Below are 19305 nucleotides of genomic sequence, written 5' to 3'. Positions count from 1 at the left end.
CTATGACAGTGTTCAGAACACTAGCATGCTATGACAGTGTTCAGAACACCAGCATGCTATGACAGTGTTCAGAACACCAGCATGCTATGACAGTGTTCAGAACACCAGCATGCTATGACAGTGTTCAGAACACCAGCATGCTATGGTAGTGTTCAGAACACTAGCATGCTATGGTAGTGTTTAGAACACTAGCATGCTATGACAGTGTTCAGAACACCAGCATGCTGTGGTAGTGTTCAGAACACTAGCATGCTATGGTAGTGTTCAGAACACCAGCATGCTATGGTAGTGTTCAGAACACTAGCATGCTATGACAGTGTTCAGAACACTAGCATGCTATGACAGTGTTCAGAACACCAGCATGCTATGACAGTGTTCAGAACACTAGCATGCTATGGCAGTGTTCAGAACACTAGCATGCTATGGTAGTGTTCAGAACACCAACATGCTATGGTAGTGTTCAGAACACTAGCATGCTATGGTAGTGTTCAGAACACCAGCATGCTATGGTAGTGTTCAGAACACCAACATGCTATGACAGTGTTCAGAACACTAGCACGCTATGGTAGTGTTCAGAACACTAGCATGCTATGGTAGTGTTCAGAACACCAACATGCTATGACAGTGTTCAGAACACCAGCATGCTATGACAGTGTTCAGAACACCAGCATGCTATGACAGTGTTCAGAACACCAACATGCTATGACAGTGTTCAGAACACTAGCATGCTATGACAGTGTTCAGAACACCAACATGCTATGACAGTGTTCAGAACACCAACATGCTATGGTAGTGTTCAGAACACCAGCATGCTATGACTGCGTTCAGAACACCAGCATGCTATGACAGTGTTCAGAACACCAGCATGCTATGACAGTGTTCAGAACACCAGCATGCTGTGACAGTGTTCAGAACACCAGCATGCTATGGTAGTGTTCAGAACACCAGCATGCTATGGTAGTGTTCAGAACACCAGCATGCTATGGTAGTGTTCAGAACACCAGCATGCTATGACGGTGTTCAGAACACCAGCATGTTATGACAGTGTTCAGAACACCAGCATGCTATGGTAGTGTTCAGAACACCAGCATGCTATGACGGTGTTCAGAACACCAGCATACTATGACAGTGTTCAGAACTCTAGCATGCTATGACGGCGTTCAGAACACCAGCATGCTATGACAGTGTTCAGAACACCAGCATGCTATAACGGTGTTCAGAACACCAGCATGCTATGGTAGTGTTCAGAACACCAGCATGCTATGACATTGTTCAGAACATCAGCATGCTATGGTAGTGTTCAGAACACCAGCATGCTATGACAGTGTTCAGAACACCAGCATGCTATGACATTGTTCAGAACACCAGCATGCTATGACAGCGTTCAGAACACCAGCATGCTATGACAGCGTTCAGAACACCAGCATGCTATGACAGTGTTCAGAACACCAGCATGCTATGACAGTGTTCAGAACACCAGCATGCTATGACAGTGTTCAGAACACCAGCATGCTATGACAGTGTTCAGAACACCAGCATGCTATGACAGTGTTCAGAACACCAGCATGCTATGGCAGTGTTCAGAGCACAGAACACCAGCATGCTATGGCAGTGTTCAGATCACAGAACACCAGCATGCTATGACAGCGTTCAGAACTCACAAACAGAGCACCAACACACTACATCAATGGCGTCTAGAGCTCGGAAATAGAACGCCAGCACTCTACATCATGTTTAGATATCGCTACATCAATGATCCTAGAGCTACAGAGCTCTAAACAGAGCAACATATCAAAACCAGAGGTAAAATCTACACCGAGTATCTATCATCAACCAAAGCTGACAGTCGTCTTCATCCTGGCCGAGTTGATCCATCAACTCTCTTATGTAGGATTTATCTACGTAATTATGTAGCAACGAGTTATTCCTGTACTTTAGAACATAAGAAAATAGGAACATAATAATGGAGGAACAGTGCAATAGGCCTATTGGCCTATACGAGGCAAATTTTTCTGAAAACATAACACTGGCCATCAAAAATTTAAAAGTTACACTATATGCAAATAGGTGATCAATAGGATATTCCCCATTCTGGGAACCAGTTTTAAATTGGAGTTGACAGGTCGTTGTCAAGCCCAACGTATCTTACCACAGTCGTACTACGACTACTACTACTACTACTACTACTACTACTACTACTACTACTACTACTACTACTACTACTACTACTACTACCATCCTCTCGCAACTTACCACCTAATTCCTGTTAGGGCTAGGGACTGAACACCTGTCAAGGCTAACTGGAATGAATATTTTCAGACAAGGCTTAGGTACTAAGTTTTTACATATTTACCTACATTCATGCCACTTTATGTACTCTTTAGTTACCTCATTATTAGGACTGGAGAAACCATTCGTAGGAATCTGTTCAGAAGCTGGAAATCAACTTCATGTGGCCAGAAAGAAGCTAACTGGCCTAGAAATGTTTTCTAATTCAAATACTGATGCCTAGAATTATTAGAGGATCTAATATATCGGGGTAGTATCTAAACCTCTTAGTTGAGTACAGTACTGCGTGGATTTTAGTTTGCAAAACAGAAGGATAAGAGGGTTTAAAGGCAGTGTTAATTCACAGTGGAACGGAGAGTACCTGAATAACAGAAGGTAGTGAGTGATAGTAAGGGTTGAGACATCAGAATGGATGAGTAACGAACGGTGTTCCACAAGGATCAGTACTGGGACTACAGATGGGGTTCCACAAGGATCAGTACTGGGACTACGGATGAGGTTCTACAAGGATCGGTATTGGGACTACAGATGGGGTTACACAAGGATCAGTACTGGGACTACAGATGGGGTTCCACAAGGAAGAGTACTGGGACTACGGATGGGGTTCTACAAGGATCAGTACTGGGACTACGGATGGGGTTCCACAAGGATCAGTACTGGGACTACGGATGAGGTTCTACAAGGATCGGTATTGGGACTACGGATGGGGTTCTACAAGGATCAGTACTGGGACTACGGATGAGGTTCCACAAGGATCAGTACTGGGTCCATGGATGGTGTTCCACAAGGATCAGTACTGGGTCCATGGATGGTGTTCCACAAGGATCAGTACTGGGACCACGGATGGTGTTCCACAAGGATCAGTACTGGGACCACGGATGGTGTTCCACAAGGATCAGTACTGGGACCACGGATGGTGTTCCACAAGGATCAGTACTATGACCACTACAGTTCCTAATATACGTGAACTATTAGAGGGGATTGAGTGTTACTGTTTGCAGATGATGTAACAATAAGGAGAATAGAACCAGGAGAGGACAGTGATATACATCAGGCAGACATCAAGAGACTAGTGATGTAATCTAACAAATGGCTTCGCAATTTGAACCCAAGCAAATGCAAGGACATGCAAAAATGGGGAAGATAAGGGAAGACCGGACACAGAGTACAGCATGGATGAAGAGAAACTGAAATTGTGGTAGCAAAAATAAACCTGGGTCAAATATAGCACCAAGAATATCGCCAGAAATACATTTAACACGTATAATAGCAACCGCTTGTGTAAGATTAACAAACTTCAGGATAACGTTCAGGAACTCGAATAAAGAATCCTTATACACGACATCCGTTAAGCCAGTCACTGAGTACACAGCCCCAGCATGGAGCCCACACCTGGTCAAGCACCTGAAGAAACTAGATCCAAAGGTTAGCAACCAGACTAGTACCGGAACTGAGAGGGATGTACTACTAGGAGAAGTTGAAGGAACTGACCCTGACCACCTCAGAGGAGAGAAGGACATGAGGAGACATGATTACGACATACAAAATATTTAGAGAAATTTATAGGGCAGTTCGGTCTCTTTAATTAAGAGGACCAGGAACTAGGTGACACAGGTGGAAACTGAACACACAGATCAGTCATAGTGATGTTAGGAAGTATTTCTTTAGTCTCAGGATGGTCGAAAACTGGAATGACTTGGATGAGGCAGTGCTGGAGGCAAACTCAATACACAGCTTCAAGAATAGATATGGTAAGACCTAAAAGGGGATACCAATGAAAATAGTCTAGGAGGCGGGGCCAGGAGCTATCTTCACCCCGCAAACACAGCTAGGTGACTACAAGTGAGTACAACTTGGTGAGTACAACTAGGTGAGTACAACTAGGTGAGTACAACTAGGTGAGTACAACTAGGTGAGTACAATTAGGTGAGTACAACTAGGTGAGTACAACTAGGTGAGTACAACTTGATGAGTACAGTGGTTCAGTCAGCCAATGACGGCCACTGGAGGTCGGCGTAGCGGCGGGTGAGACAGGACCGCTTCTTCCGAAAAATCGCGTTTAGATCCTGCGAGGGTTCCATCATATTGAACCACAGCACCGAACCTCCCAAATGTCCCAGGTGGACCCACAGGTCGCGGTGATAATGGTCTCTGTGTTCTCACTTTCCGGTATGGCGGACCAAACCTGCCATTAGTGTCCAGAGGAGAGTTCGGACGATGAAGTCTTGTTTCTTGCGCATTATATGCTGCCGAAGGCGTGATTTCCTTGCCAGGAGGTTCTACGGGTGAACCCCAGGGAACGCCAGCTGGCGGCGTTGGTATCTGAGTGGCGTGGGTGGGGACAGAGGTGACTTCAGCATCTCCACTTTCACGGACTTCGGGGCCATCAGAATTCTCGCGATGATGTCCATAGCCCTTTTTCATGCAGCGAGTAATGTACTCCTTCTCAAATCTGACGGTGGTGATGGTGACCTGGCCGATGCCAGTGACGGTAAATTTAACGGTGGTGTAGCGATCAATGGTCTTGGTGAGGAACACCGGCTGTACCTTGGTCTCCACTTGGGTTAGTAATGGCTTGATCACCTGGGTAATAAACACAGGGTATCTCAGTGTGGTGTACCGGGTTTCAACGATCTTCTTAATATGTGGCTTTGGCTTACGTACCTCCATCTGTGGATGTAATGTTTTTTTTTATTATCAGACAGATTTAAGTGAGGGATTTTAAACATTATAGTATTTTCAGTAACACACACACACGCACACACTCGGGTCCAGGAGCTGTGACTCGACATATAAATATTGAGAGGAATCGACAAGGTGGACAGAGACAGGATGTTCCAGAGATGTGACACAGCAACAAGGTGTCACAAGTGGAAGTTGAAGATTCAGATGAGTTACAGGGATGTTAGGAAGTATTTCTTCAGTCATAGAGTTGTCAGGAAGTGGAATAGTTTGGCAAGTGACATAGTGGAGGCAGGATCCATACATAGCTTTAAGATGTATGATAAAGCTCTTGGAGGAGGGAGAGAGTGGACCTAGTAGCGACCAGTGAAGAGGCGGGGCCAGGAGCTGAGACTCCACCACTGAAACTACATACACAAATAACCCGCACATAAAAGAGAGAAGCTTACGACGACGTTTCGGTCCGACTTGCACCATTTACAAAGGGTGACTTTGTAAATAGTCCAAGTCGGACCGAAACGTCGTCGTAAGCTCCTCTCTTTTATGTGCGGGTTATTAGTGTATCGTTCCAGTCACGATATTGTGACTTTTTTAGTTATTTCTGAAACTACATATAAGTACATACATATAAGTGGTGACGTAAATACTTAGAAAAAAACACGTAAGTTGACATATACTTGTACAACATTTAGGTATCTTTATTGAGGAAACGTTTCGCCACACAGTGGCTTCATCAGTCCAATACAGGGAAGAACGGTGGAATATGAGAGTTTGAGGTAATCAGTCCCTCAACCTGGAGTCCATGTGCCAGTCTATCAGTCTTGGAATGAATACATCGACTGAGGGACTGATTACCGCAGCCTCCTCCTCGTCTTCCACCGTTCTCTGTTTTTGACTGAAGAAGCCACTGGCTGGCGAAACGTTTCCACAACAAAGATTCCGAAACGTTGCACAAGTGTCCCTTTCTTCAACATATAAATGGTATTGCATTAAACAGATCGCAATGAAATCTGTAATCTTAACTTACATTAAACCATAACATGGGTGGGGATAGAACCCACGGTCAGAGAGTCATAAAACTCCAGACCGACGCTTTAGCCACTGGGCCAGCTGGCTACAATAAGATTCATCCAACTAGGTATATTTTTACACCATAGGAAGGTTACAATAGGCCACCACTGTGACCACAAATGCAAGTTTTTACAGACGAATCTCCAGCTAGCATGGCCGTGACGAACTCTAGCTCAAGTCCCCTCAGAGCCACCCGTGGTATGGTTTGCAATCGTGTCACTACGATTTCCTGAGTCACCTCGACTTACATTATTCACCACATCTGCTTTACGGTCCTTGTATACGGTGTTATACTTCGTAATGGTCTGAGGATGGCATGGAGAAGGATGATATCCTCCACCACCACCATAGCCTCCACCATGGCCGCCACCATGGCCACCACCATAGCCTCCACCATGGCCACCACCATGGCCGCCACCATGGCCACCAGCATCGCGTGGAATGGCCAGTTGAGGAAGCGCTGGCACGATCACCACCATCAACATTAGCAGATGACAAATCCTGCAAGATAGAAACTTTGGAAGAAATCTCGGTATGCTTATTTAGGCACATTTCCATATAGATACAATTATCATACATAGTAACATATGCAAAACAATCACTGTGAAAAGATAGTGGAGTTCCAAGCACTTGATTTCTGACATAGGTTCTTGATAATGTGAGAAATCACGAAAGCGCTTGGACTTTCACTATTTTTTTTCACAGTGGTTGTTTTGCATATTGTGATATCACCTGTTTACTGTGATCTTATTTAAAAAGTAACATGTGTGTTAAATTACCCAGGTTAACTCCCAGAAAAGTCAGATAAACTGACTTATTACCAATACATAAAGGTGGTGACCCTACAGACTTAAACAACTATAGGCCAATATCAAACTTACTATTGCTGTCCAAAATCTTCGAGAAACTCGTGCACAGGAGACTATATTCATTTATAACGTCACAAAACATACTCAACCCCTGCCAATTTGGATTCAGGAAAAATAAAAGCACTAATGATGCAATTATAAAAATGCTAGACCTGCTTTACACAGCATTGGAAAATAAGGAATATCCGCTAGGAATTTTTATTGACCTAAGAAAAGCTTTTGACACAGTAGACCACGGCATCCTACTCCACAAACTTGACCACTATGGTATAAGAGGCCATGCGCTTGCATATTTTAAATCCTACCTTACTAATAGGTATCAGTATGTCACCATTAAAGACACAGCCTCATCAATACGGCCACTTGATACTGGAGTTCCGCAGGGAAGTGTCCTTGGTCCCCTGCTCTTCCTCATTTACATCAATAATCTTCCAAACATATCCCAACACCTGAAACCCATTCTCTTTGCTGACGACACGACTTATGTCATCTCTCACCCTAATCTTGCCACCTTCAACACCATTGTTAACGAGGAGCTGCTCAAAATAGACTTGGATGACAGCCAATAAACTTACACTTAACACTGGCAAAACCTACTATATTATGTTTGGTAGCAGAGCAGGAGTTGCACAACTTAACATTAAGATCGACAACACTCTAATTGCCAGACATAATGAGGGCAAATTCCTTGGCCTATACCTCGACAACAACCTAAATTTCAGCACCCATATCCAACACATAAAAAAAGTATCCATAACGGTGGGGATCCTCTCCAAGATACGATACTACGTACCGCAAACTGCCCTTCTCACACTATACCATTCACTTATATATCCATACCTCACCTATGCTATCTGTGCTTGGGGATCAACTGCAGCAACACACCTAAAGCCAATAATAACCCAACAAAAGCAGCAGTAAGAATAATCACTAAATCCCATCCCTGGCAACACCTCCCCCCCCCCACTCTTCATAGATCTAAACTTACTCCCTGTTCAGTACATCCACACTTACTACTGTGCAATCTACATCTACAGGACCTTAAATTCCAATATTAACCTTGACCTAAAACGCTGTCTTGATAGTTGTGACAGAACCCACAGGCATAACACCAGACACAAACATCTCTATGACATTCCCCGTGTTCGACTAAACCTTTACAAAAATTCAATGTATTTCAAAGGACCTAAAATCTGGAACACCCTACCTGAAAACTCTAGAACTGCAGACACATTCATCACTTTCAAAACTACAGTTAGACAACATCTTATCTCCCTGATACACCCCGTTAACTAACTACATGATAACCACCTGGTGGTTCACAATTACACTCACTCACCCACTGACTATAAACCCAGAAATACTAATCTTAATCTTAAAATAATAAATCCTAACTAGTCATAAGTTTGCCTATGATACTCCATTATAGACACTTTGTATTGTGCCAAAACAAAAGCATTCACATTGCTAAACTCACAAATTATGATGTAGTCACTTAGCCTTAATACCATAATCTGTAAGGATTTAATGTTAAGAATTAATCTAAGTCTGCTGGAAATGCCTAGCCATGCTAGGTGTCCTAGTGGCCCCCTCTGTAATTAGTATTTTATAACATGTAAACCACACAATACCCAAAACCTGTAAACCCCACATTGTAACCCTTATAGAGAATAAACTTGAATTAAATTGAATTTAATTGTAAACTGGTGTTTTACAACGTTTCTAGAGGAAAAATTATGGTATAAAAATGCGAAAGGTGGATACAGACAACGGCAGTATAATGCGATCTTTTACTGACAACGTTTCGCCCCACACAGTGGTCTTTATCCCGCTGCAAACAGATCTGTTTGTGACTTAATAAAGGCCACTGTGTGGGAGAAATAATGTCAACAAACTATTGCATTGTACTGCCTTTCATTGACATCACCTAACATCTGCGTTTTGGTGACGTAAAAACAACATATCTAAACTTTTGCAGATATAGACACTTTCTAGGCAAATGTATTGCTAAGACACATTGCTGGACACGTAAAGAAAATGGAGTCTACTTCAGTTTTCTTCCTTAAAGATAAGTGTTGATTTGTTCCAGTTAATGAGGTGGTCATGAGTGTTATTGTGTAGACGACAGGTATTGAAAATTAGGCACATGTGCAAAATCTGGGTATCGTTACTGTAGACGTTTCGCCCTCCAGTGGCTTTATCAATACAAATACAAGGACATAATGTGAAGACTGTAGAACCATATACAAAAGATGAGGTAATTAGTCCCTCAGTCTTGGAGTTGATGTGAAGATCACCGTAGTCGTGAAGATTCTGGAGAACAGGTTAACTAAAGAGAGTAAGTATGACCCTTGTGGGGTGAGTGGGAAAGTGGGCATAGTGGAAGACTAGGCTGGTGAGAGGAAGATTCATCAGTGGAAGGGATAGCACCAGGGCTTAACCCAGTTGCTAGGCAGATAGTGGTTTATGAGTTGTTGAGGCGGCAGAGTACTGATTGATTGGCAGGGACATGAGAGAGCACAGGATGTGAAAATTTAGATATCCACAGAAGCGGATGTATGTGAGGATGTCTTATTTTACAGATGCGGATGCAGATCCAGATGTAAGAAGTTGTGTGGATGTTCTGTGGATGTTGATGCGGATGTAAGAAATTGTGTGGATGTTCTGTGGATGTTGATGCGGATGTAAGAATTTGTGTGGATGTTCTGCGGATTCGGGTGCGGATGTATATGCGGATATCTGTTTACAGTAAAATGCGGATGCAGATGTAAGAAATCGTGCAGACGTTCCGCGGATGCGGATACGGATGCTGATATCCGATACATCACTAGCGCTTATGTACTGTCGTCAGGTGTTGTAAATGTTGACGTATGGGTGACGTTTTCAACATTTCCTGACGAAATGTTGATGTCTTATTCATTAACTTCTTTGACTGTAATGTGAGAACTGGGGTGGCCCGGTGGCCCCCGGTGGCCCGGTGGCCTGGTGGCTAAAGCTCCCGCTTCACACACGGAGGACCCGGGTTCGATTCCCGGCGGGTGGAAACATTTCGACACGTTTCCTTACACCTGTTGTCCTGTTCACCTAGCAGCAAATAGGTACCTGGGTGTTAGTCGACTGGTGTGGGTGGCATCCTGGGGGACAAGAATAAGGACCCCAATGGAAATAAGTTAGACAGTCCTCGATGACGCACTGACTTTCTTGGGTTATCCTGGGTGGCTAACCCTCCGGGGTTAAAAATCCGAACGAAATCTTATCTTATCTTATATCTTATCTTATCTTAAACAATACCATAACTGGAACAAGGTGCAAATAATCCGTACATAGAACTTATGACGATGTTTCGCTCCCACTTGGACTATTGACTAGTTAATGGTCCAAGTGGGAGCAAAACATCGCCACGTACGTTTCTCTCATGTGCGAGTTATGAGATATAACGTTGTATGTACGACAAGAAGATTTATGCGAATTTTTTTGCAACTATGCAAAGTTCAGCTTTGATTTCTGCAAGACTGATTTTCAGCAGGTTAGACAAGAGATAAGACAAGATTTTTGTTCGGATTTTTAACCCAGGGGGGTTAGCCACCTAGAATAACTCAAGAAAGTCAGTGCGTCATCGAGGACTGTCTTATTTCAGTCTTGTCCTCCAGGATGCCACCCACACCAGTCAACTAACACCCAGGTACCTACTTGCTTGACAGATGAACGGGACAGTAAGTGTAGGGTAACTAACACCCAGGTACCTACTTGCTTGACAGATGAACGGGACAGTAAGTGTAGGGTAACTAACACCCAGGTACCTACTTGCTTGACAGATGAACGGGACAGTAAGTGTAGGGTAACTAACACCCAGGTACCTACTTGCTTGACAGATGAACGGGACAGTAAGTGTAGGGTAACTAACACCCAGGTACCTACTTGCTTGACAGATGAACGGGACAGTAAATGTAGGGTAACTAACACCCAGGTACCTACTTGCTTGACAGATGAACGGGACAGTAAGTGTAGGGTAACTAACACCCAGGTACCTACTTGCTTGACAGATGAACGGGACAGTAAGTGTAGGGTAACTAACACCCAGGTACCTACTTGCTTGACAGATGAACGGGACAGTAAGTGTAGGGTAACTAACACCCAGGTACCTACTTGCTTGACAGATGAACGGGACAGTAAGTGTAGGGTAACTAACACCCAGGTACCTACTTGCTTGACAGATGAACGGGACAGTAAGTGTAGGGTAACTAACACGTACCTACTTGGACAGTAAATGTAGGGTAACTAACACCCAGGTACCTACTTGCTTGACAGATGAACGGGACAGTAAGTGTAGGGTAACTAACACCCAGGTACCTACTTGCTTGACAGATGAACGGGACAGTAAGTGTAGGGTAACTAACACCCAGGTACCTACTTGCTTGACAGATGAACGGGGCAGCAAGTGTAGGGTAACTAACACCCAGGTACCTACTTGCTTGACAGATGAACGGGACAGCAAGTGTAGGGTAACTAACACCCAGGTACCTACTTGCTTGTTAGGTGAAAGCGGACAGTAGGTGTAAGGAAACACGCCCACGATAAATCATTTCTGAGATCTGCAATTACTAGTGAAAAGAGAGTGGAAGCATAGTCTAGAGAAGACCCGGTAACTTGGTTGGTAGCGCACTCAGCGCACACACTTGTGGTCCGGGGGTCGATCCCCGGTACGGCTGGAAACACATTAGGATATATTACCTTAAAATACCTGCTGTCCCTGTTCACGTATCAGTATAATAGGTACCTGAGTGTTAGTGGACTGGTGTGGGTCGCATCCTGGGTGTTAGTGGACTGGTGTGGGTCACATCCTGGGTGTTAGTGGACTGGTGTGGGTCACATCCTGGGTGTTAGTGGACTGGTGTGGGTCACATCCTGGGTGTTAGTGGACTGGTGTGGGTCACATCCTGGGTGTTAGTGGACTGGTGTGGGTCACATCCTGGGTGTTAGTGGACTGGTGTGGGTCACATCCTGGGTGTTAGTGGACTGGTGTGGGTCACATCCTGGATGTTAGTGGGCTGGTGTGGGTCGCATCCTGGGTGTTAGTGGACTGGTGTGGGTCGCATAATGGGTGTTAGTGGACTGGTGTGGGTCACATAATGGGCGTTAGTGGACTGGTGTAGTTCACATCCTGGGTGTTAGTGGACTGGTGTGGGTCACATCCTGGGTGTTAGTGGACTGGTGTGGGTCACATCCTGTTTGTTAGTGGACTGGTGTGGGTCACGTCCTGAGTGTTAGTGGCCTGGTGTGGGTCACATCCTGATCGTTAGTGGACTGGTGTGCGTCACTTCCCGGGTGTTAGTGGACTGGTGTGGGTCACATCCCGGGTGTTAGTGGACTGGTGTGGGTCGCATAATGGGTGTTAGTAGACTGGTGTGGGTCACATAATGGGCGTTAGTGGACTGGTGTGGGTCACATTCTGGGTGTTAGTGGACTGGTGTGGGTCACATCCTGGGTGTTAGTGGACTGGTGTAGGTCACATCCTGGGTGTTAGTGGACTGGTGTTGGTCACATCCTGGGTGTTAGTGGACTGGTGTGGGTCACATCCTGGGTGTTAGTGGACTGGTGTGGGTCACATCCTGGGTGTTAGTGGACTTGTGTGGGTCGCATAATGGGTGTTAGTGGACTGGTGTGGGTCACATAATGGGCGTTAGTGGACTGGTGTGGTTCACATGCTGGGTGTTAGTGGACTGGTGTGGGTCGCATCCTGGGTGTTAGTGGACTGGTGTGGGTCACATCCTGGGTGTTAGTGGACTGGTGTGGGTCACATCCTGGATGTTAGTGGACTGGTGTGGGTCACATCCTGGGTGTTAGTGGACTGGTGTGGGTCACATCCTGGGTGTTAGTGGACTGATGTGGGTCACATCCTGGGTGTTATTGGACTGGTGTGGGTCACATCCTGGATGCTAGTGGACTGGTGTGGGTCACATCCTGGGTGTTAGTGGACTGGTGTGGGTCACATCCTGGGTGTTAGTGGACTGGTGTGGGTCACATCCTGGGTGTTAGTGGACTGGTGTGGGTCACATCCTGGGTGTTAGTGGACTGGTGTGGGTCACATCCTGGGACAAAACTGACCTAATTTGCGGGAAATGCTCAGCATAACAAGCGGCTTTCTATATAGTAGTATGTCACTGATGTCAGCTATGGTCTGTATACCTTGTACATGTACTTGTATACCTTGTACATGTACTTGTATACCTTGTACATGTACTTGTATACCTTGTACATGTACGTGTATACCTTGTACATGTACTTGTATACCTTGTACATGTACTTGTATACCTTGTACATGTACTTGTATACCTTGTACATGTACTGGTATACCTTGTACATGTACGTGTATACCTTGTACATGTACTTGTATACCTTGTACATGTACTTGTATACCTTGTACATGTACTTGTATACCTTGTACATGTACTGGTATACCTTGTACATGTATGTGTATACCTTGTACATGTACTTGTATACCTTGTACCTGTACTTGTATACCTTGTACATGTACTTGTATACCTTGTACATGTACTTGTATACCTTGTACATGTACTTGTATACCTTGTACATGTACTTGTATACCTTGTACATGTACTTGTATACCTTGTACATGTACTTGTATACCTTGTACATGTACTTGTATACCTTGTACATATACTTGTATACCTTGTGCATGTACTGGTATACCTTGTACATGTACTTGTATACCTTGTACATGTACTTGTATACCTTGTACATGTACTTGTATACCTTGTACATGTACTTGTATACCTTGTACATGTACTTGTATACCTTGTACATGTACTTGTATACCTTGTACATGTACTTGTATACCTTGTACATGTACTTGTATACCTTGTACATGTACTTGTATACCTTGTACATGTACTTGTATACCTTGTACATGTACTTGTATACCTTGTACATGTACTTGTATATCTTGTACATGTACTTGTATACCTTGTACATGTACTGGTATACCTTGTACATGTACTTGTATACCTTGTACATGTACTTGTATACCTTGTACATGTACTGGTATACCTTGTGCATGTACTTGTATACCTTGTACATGTACTTGTATACCTTGTACATGTACTTGTATACCTTGTGCATGTACTTGTATACCTTTTACATGTACTTGTATACCTTGTACATGTACTGGTATACCTTGTACATGTACTGGTATACCTTGTACATGTACTTGTATACCTTGTACATGTACTTGTATAACTTGTACATGTACTTGTATACCTTGTACATGTACTTGTATACCTTGTACATGTACTTGTATACCTTGTACATGTACTTGTATACCTTGTACATGTACTTGTATACCTTGTACATGTACTTGTATACCTTGTACATATACTGGTATACCTTGTACATGTACTTGTATACCTTGTACATGTACTTGTATACCTTGCACATGTACTTGTATACCTTGTACATGTACTTGTATACCTTGTACATGTACTTGTATACCTTGTACATGTACTTGTATACCTTGTACATGTACTTGTATACCTTGTACATGTACTTGTATACCTTGTACATGTACTTGTATAACTTGTACATGTACTTGTATACCTTGTACATGTACTTGTATACCTTGTACATGTACTTATATACCTTGTACATGTAGTTGTATACCTTGTACATGCACTTGTATACCTTGTACATGTACTTGTATACCTTGTACATGTACTTGTATACCTTGTACATGTACTTGTATACCTTGTACATGTATTTGTATACCTTGTACATGTACTTGTATACCTTGTACATGTACTTGTATACTTTGTACATGTACTTGTATACCTTGTACATGTACTTGTATACCTTGTACATGTACTTGTATACCTTGTACATGTACTTGTATACCTTGTACATGTTCTTGTACACCTTGTACATGTACTTGTATACCTTGTTCATGTACTGGTATACCTTGTACATGTACTTATATGCCTTGTACATGTACTTGTATACCTTGTACATGTACTTGTATACCTTGTGCATGTACTTGTGTATCTTTTGCATGTACTTGTATACCTTGTACATGTACTTGTATACCTTGTACATGTACTTGTATACCTTGTACATGTACTTGTATACCTTGTACATGTACTTGTATACCTTGTACATGTATTTGTATACCTTGTACATGTACTTGTATACATTGTATATGTACTTGTATACCTTGTACATGTACTTGTATACCTTGTACATGTACTTGTATACCTTGTACATGTACTTGTATACCTTGTACATGTACTTGTATACCTTGTACATGTACTTGTATACCTTGTACATGTACTTGTATACCTTGTACATGTACTTGTATACCTTGTACATGTACTTGTATATCTTCTACATGTACTTGTATACCTTGTACATGTACTGGTATACCTTGTACATGTACTTGTATACCTTGTACATGTACTTGTATACCTTGTACATGTACTTGTATACCTTGTTACATGTACTTGTATACCTTGTACATGTACTTGTATACCTTGTACATGTACTTGTATACCTTGTACATGTACTGGTATACCTTGTACATGTACTTGTATATCTTGTACATGTACTTGTATACCTTGTACATGTACTTGTATACCTTGTACATGTACTTGTATACCTTGTACATGTACTTTTATACCTTGTACATATACTTGTATACCTTGTACATGTACTTTTATACCTTATACATATACTTGTATACCTTGTACATGTACTTGTATACCTTGTACATGTACTTGTATACCTTGTACATGTACTGGCAGTAAATAGAGATTATTATTATTATTATTATTATTATTATTATTATTATTATTATTATTATTATTATTATTATTATTATTATTATCATTATTATTATTATTATTATTATTATGATGATAGTGGAGGCCTGGTCCTGGAGCGGGCCACGGGGGCGCTGACCCCCGAAATATTCTCCAGGTATACTCCAGGTATACACAGTTTGAAGTTTGAGACACTTATGCAGCATATGGGAATCTTTATTCAGGAAACGTTTCGCCACACAGTGGCTTCATCAGTCCAATACAAAGAGGAAGGCGTAAGGAGAGGAGGAGAATGAGGTAATCAGTCCCTCAACCTGGAGTCGATGTGTTCAGTCCATCAATCTTGTAGAATGTACAGCATAGGGCCGTAGACGTGGCTTATATACTGTAGTGAGGTGAGGTGAAGCAGGCGGAGGCGGGGTCATAGTGGTACCATCCACTAGTCGAAGTAGTGAGGTGAGGTGAAGCAGGTGGAGGCGGGGTCATAGTGGTACCATCCACTAGTCGAAGTAGGTCTTCGTCCAAAGGTTGAACAAGTGTTGAAGAATTCTTTGTAACAAGATCCCATGATGCTGCAGTGTCTGACAGTTGTGATGAATGGTTTGAAAAACCGACAAGTTGAAGATTGAGACACTTATGCAGCATATGGGAATCTTTATTCAGGAAACGTTTCGCCACACAGTGGCTTCATCAGTCCAATACAAAGAAGAAGGCGTAAGGAGAGGAGGAGAATGAGGTAATCAGTCCCTCAACCTGGAGTCGATGTGTTCAGTCCATCAATCTTGTAGAATGTGCAGAACTTGTCGGTTTTTCAAACCATTCATCACAACTGTCAGACACTGCAGCATCATGGGATCTTGTTACAAAGAATTCTTCAACGCTTGTTCAACCTTTGGACGAAGACCTACTTCGACTAGTGGATGGTACCACTATGACCCCGCCTCCGCCTGCTTCACCTCACCTCACTACTTCGACTAGTGGATGGTACCACTATGACCCTGCCTCCGCCTGCTTCACCTCACCTCACTACTTCGACTAGTGGATGGTACCACTATGACCCTGCCTCCGCCTGCTTCACCTCACCTCACTACTTCGACTAGTGGATGGTACCACTATGACCCCGCCTCCATCTGCTTCACGTCACCTCACTACAGTATATAAGCCACGTCTACGGCCCTATGCTGTACATTCTACAAGATTGATGGACTGAACACATCGACTCCAGGTTGAGGGACTGATTACCTCATTCTCCTCCTCTCCTTACGCCTTCCTCTTTGTATTGGACTGATGAAGCCACTGTGTGGCGAAACGTTTCCTGAATAAAGATCCCCATATGTTGCATAAGTGTCTCAATCTTCAACTTGTCGGTTTTTCAAACCATTCATCACACATATACACAGTTTATTCACTACTAGTAAATGGAACATCATGGTCGGACTAGACATTATTAATGAACCCCCAGGATGCCACCCACACCAGTCGATTAGCATAAGAACATAAGAAAGAAGCAACACTGCAACAGGCCTACTGGCCTATGCGAGGCATGTCCAATTCTCCCACCGGCTTATGCCAAAGCCTTGACCTAGTGAGGTCAGACACGTCACTTAAGGGAGGAGCAGTGCATCCGACCTAGTAGCACAAGCTAGTCAGGTCCAACTCACACCCACTCATGTATTTATTAATTTTAAAACTACACAACGTTTTAGCTTCTATAACTGTACTCGGGAGTTTGTTCCACTTATCCACAACTCTATTGCCAAACCATGTATGTACTTACTGATAGGTGAACAGTGACAACAGGTATAAAGACTCGTGCCTAACGTTTCCACTCGTGCCGGGGATTGAACCCCGGACACTCAATGAGGCGAGTGCGTTACCGAACAAGCCACGGGATAAAAACTACTAGCGTGTAAATTAAACGGTGTAGAAAAACACACGTTACCACGCATGTCGATCATGTTAAGGGACCTGTTAAGAGTTGAGATGTAGCGTGACTAACCACAACACCTCTGGAAACCCTGTCATTGAGAAGGGAAATTATAGGTGTTAGTAAGTAATAACAGAAGTTTACTGTTATCTATGGTGAGGAGTAGCCAGTGTGTGTGTGTGTGTGTGTGTGTGTGTGTGTGTGTGTGTGTGTTTGTGTGTGTGTGTGTGTGTGTGTGTGTGTGTGTGTGTGTGTTTGTGTGTGTGTGTGTTTGTGTGTGTGTGTGTGTGTGTGTGTGTGTGTGTGTGTGTGTGTACTCACCTATTTGTGGTTGCAGGGGTCGAGTCATAGCTCCTGGCCCCGCCTCTTCACTGATTGCTACTAGGTCCTCTCTCTCCCTGCTCCATGAGCTTTATCATACCTCGCCTTAAAACTATGTATGGTTCCCGCCTCCACTACTTCACTTTCTAGACTATTCCACGACTTGACTACTCTATGACTGAAAAAATACTTCCTAACATCCCTTTGATTCATCTGAGTCTTCAACTTCCAATTGTGACCTCTTGTGTCTGTGTCCCTTCTCTGGAACATCCTGTCTTTGTCCACCGTGTCTATTCTGCGCAGTATTTTATATGTCGTTATCATGTCTCCCCTGACCCTCCTGGCCTCCAGTGTCGTCAGGCCGATTTCCCTCAACCTTTCTTCGTAGGACAATCCCCGTAGCTCTGGGACTAGTCTTGTTGTGTACGAATGGTATATAATACCGACAAGATGAGAGTAAGACACATGTGCAACATCTGGGTATCTTTATTGTAGACGTTTCGCCATCCAGTGGCTTTATCAATACAAATTCTAGGACATAACTTGAAGACAGTAGAACTATGTACAGAAGATGAGGTAATCAGTCCCTCAACCTAGAATTTGTATTGATAAAGCCACTGGATGGCGAAACGTCTACAATAAAGATACCCAGATGTTGCACATGTGTCTTACTCTCATCTTGTCGGTATTATATACCATTCGTACACAACTTGTCAGACACTGCAACATCATGGAATCTTAATTCTGAGGACATGTACATAACCTTCACGACTACGACAACTACTACTACAACTAACCCATCTCTTTGGGAAGGACCTACTTCCACTGGGGAATCCCGCCCACCAGTGAATTTGCCCTCGTCTGCTTCACCTGACGTTACTATATAAGCGCCAGGATTCTTTCTTCTGCTTCAGAATCTCCACGACTATGGTGCTGTTCGCACCTACTCCTAGGTTGAGGGACTGATTACCTCATCTTCTGTACATAGTTCTACTGTCTTCAAGTTATGTCCTAGAATTTGTATTGATAAAGCCACTGGATGGCGAAACGTCTACAATAAAGATACCCAGATGTTGCACATGTGTCTTACTCTCGACTAGTCTTGTTGCAAACCTTTGCACTTTCTCTAATTTCTTGACGTGCTTGACTAGGTGTGGATTCCAAACTGGTGCTGCATACTCCAGTACGGGCCTGACGTAAATGGTATACAGTGTCTTGAACGACTCCTTATTGAGGTATCGGAACGCTATCCGTAGGTTTGCCAGGCGCCCGTATGCTGCAGCAGTTATCTGATTTATGTGCGCCTCAGGAGATATGC

At 43.3% G+C, this 19305-nt stretch overlaps 1 protein-coding gene across 1 annotated transcript in view; it reads right to left on the bottom strand.

Annotated features, from left to right (window-relative positions):
- Window positions 1–1441: 1441 nt before the first annotated feature.
- LOC128698352 (uncharacterized) overlaps window positions 1442–19305 on the bottom strand; it is a 33003-nt gene continuing 15139 nt past the window's right edge. Inside the window, exons 2-3 of the mRNA XM_053790558.2 lie at window positions 6291–6543; window positions 1442–4959 (exon numbers count right to left, since the gene is read on the bottom strand). Coding sequence (XP_053646533.2) covers window positions 4276–4959; window positions 6291–6543 — 937 coding nt within the window. The 3' untranslated portion in view covers window positions 1442–4275. The remainder of the gene's footprint in view (window positions 4960–6290; window positions 6544–19305) is intronic.

This window comes from Cherax quadricarinatus, chromosome 92 (assembly GCF_038502225.1).
Source record: "Cherax quadricarinatus isolate ZL_2023a chromosome 92, ASM3850222v1, whole genome shotgun sequence".
NCBI classification, from domain to species: Eukaryota; Metazoa; Arthropoda; class Malacostraca; order Decapoda; family Parastacidae; genus Cherax; species Cherax quadricarinatus.
The sequence above is the reverse complement of the archived record's forward strand: the minus strand, read 5'-3'. Positions and strand labels throughout refer to the sequence as shown.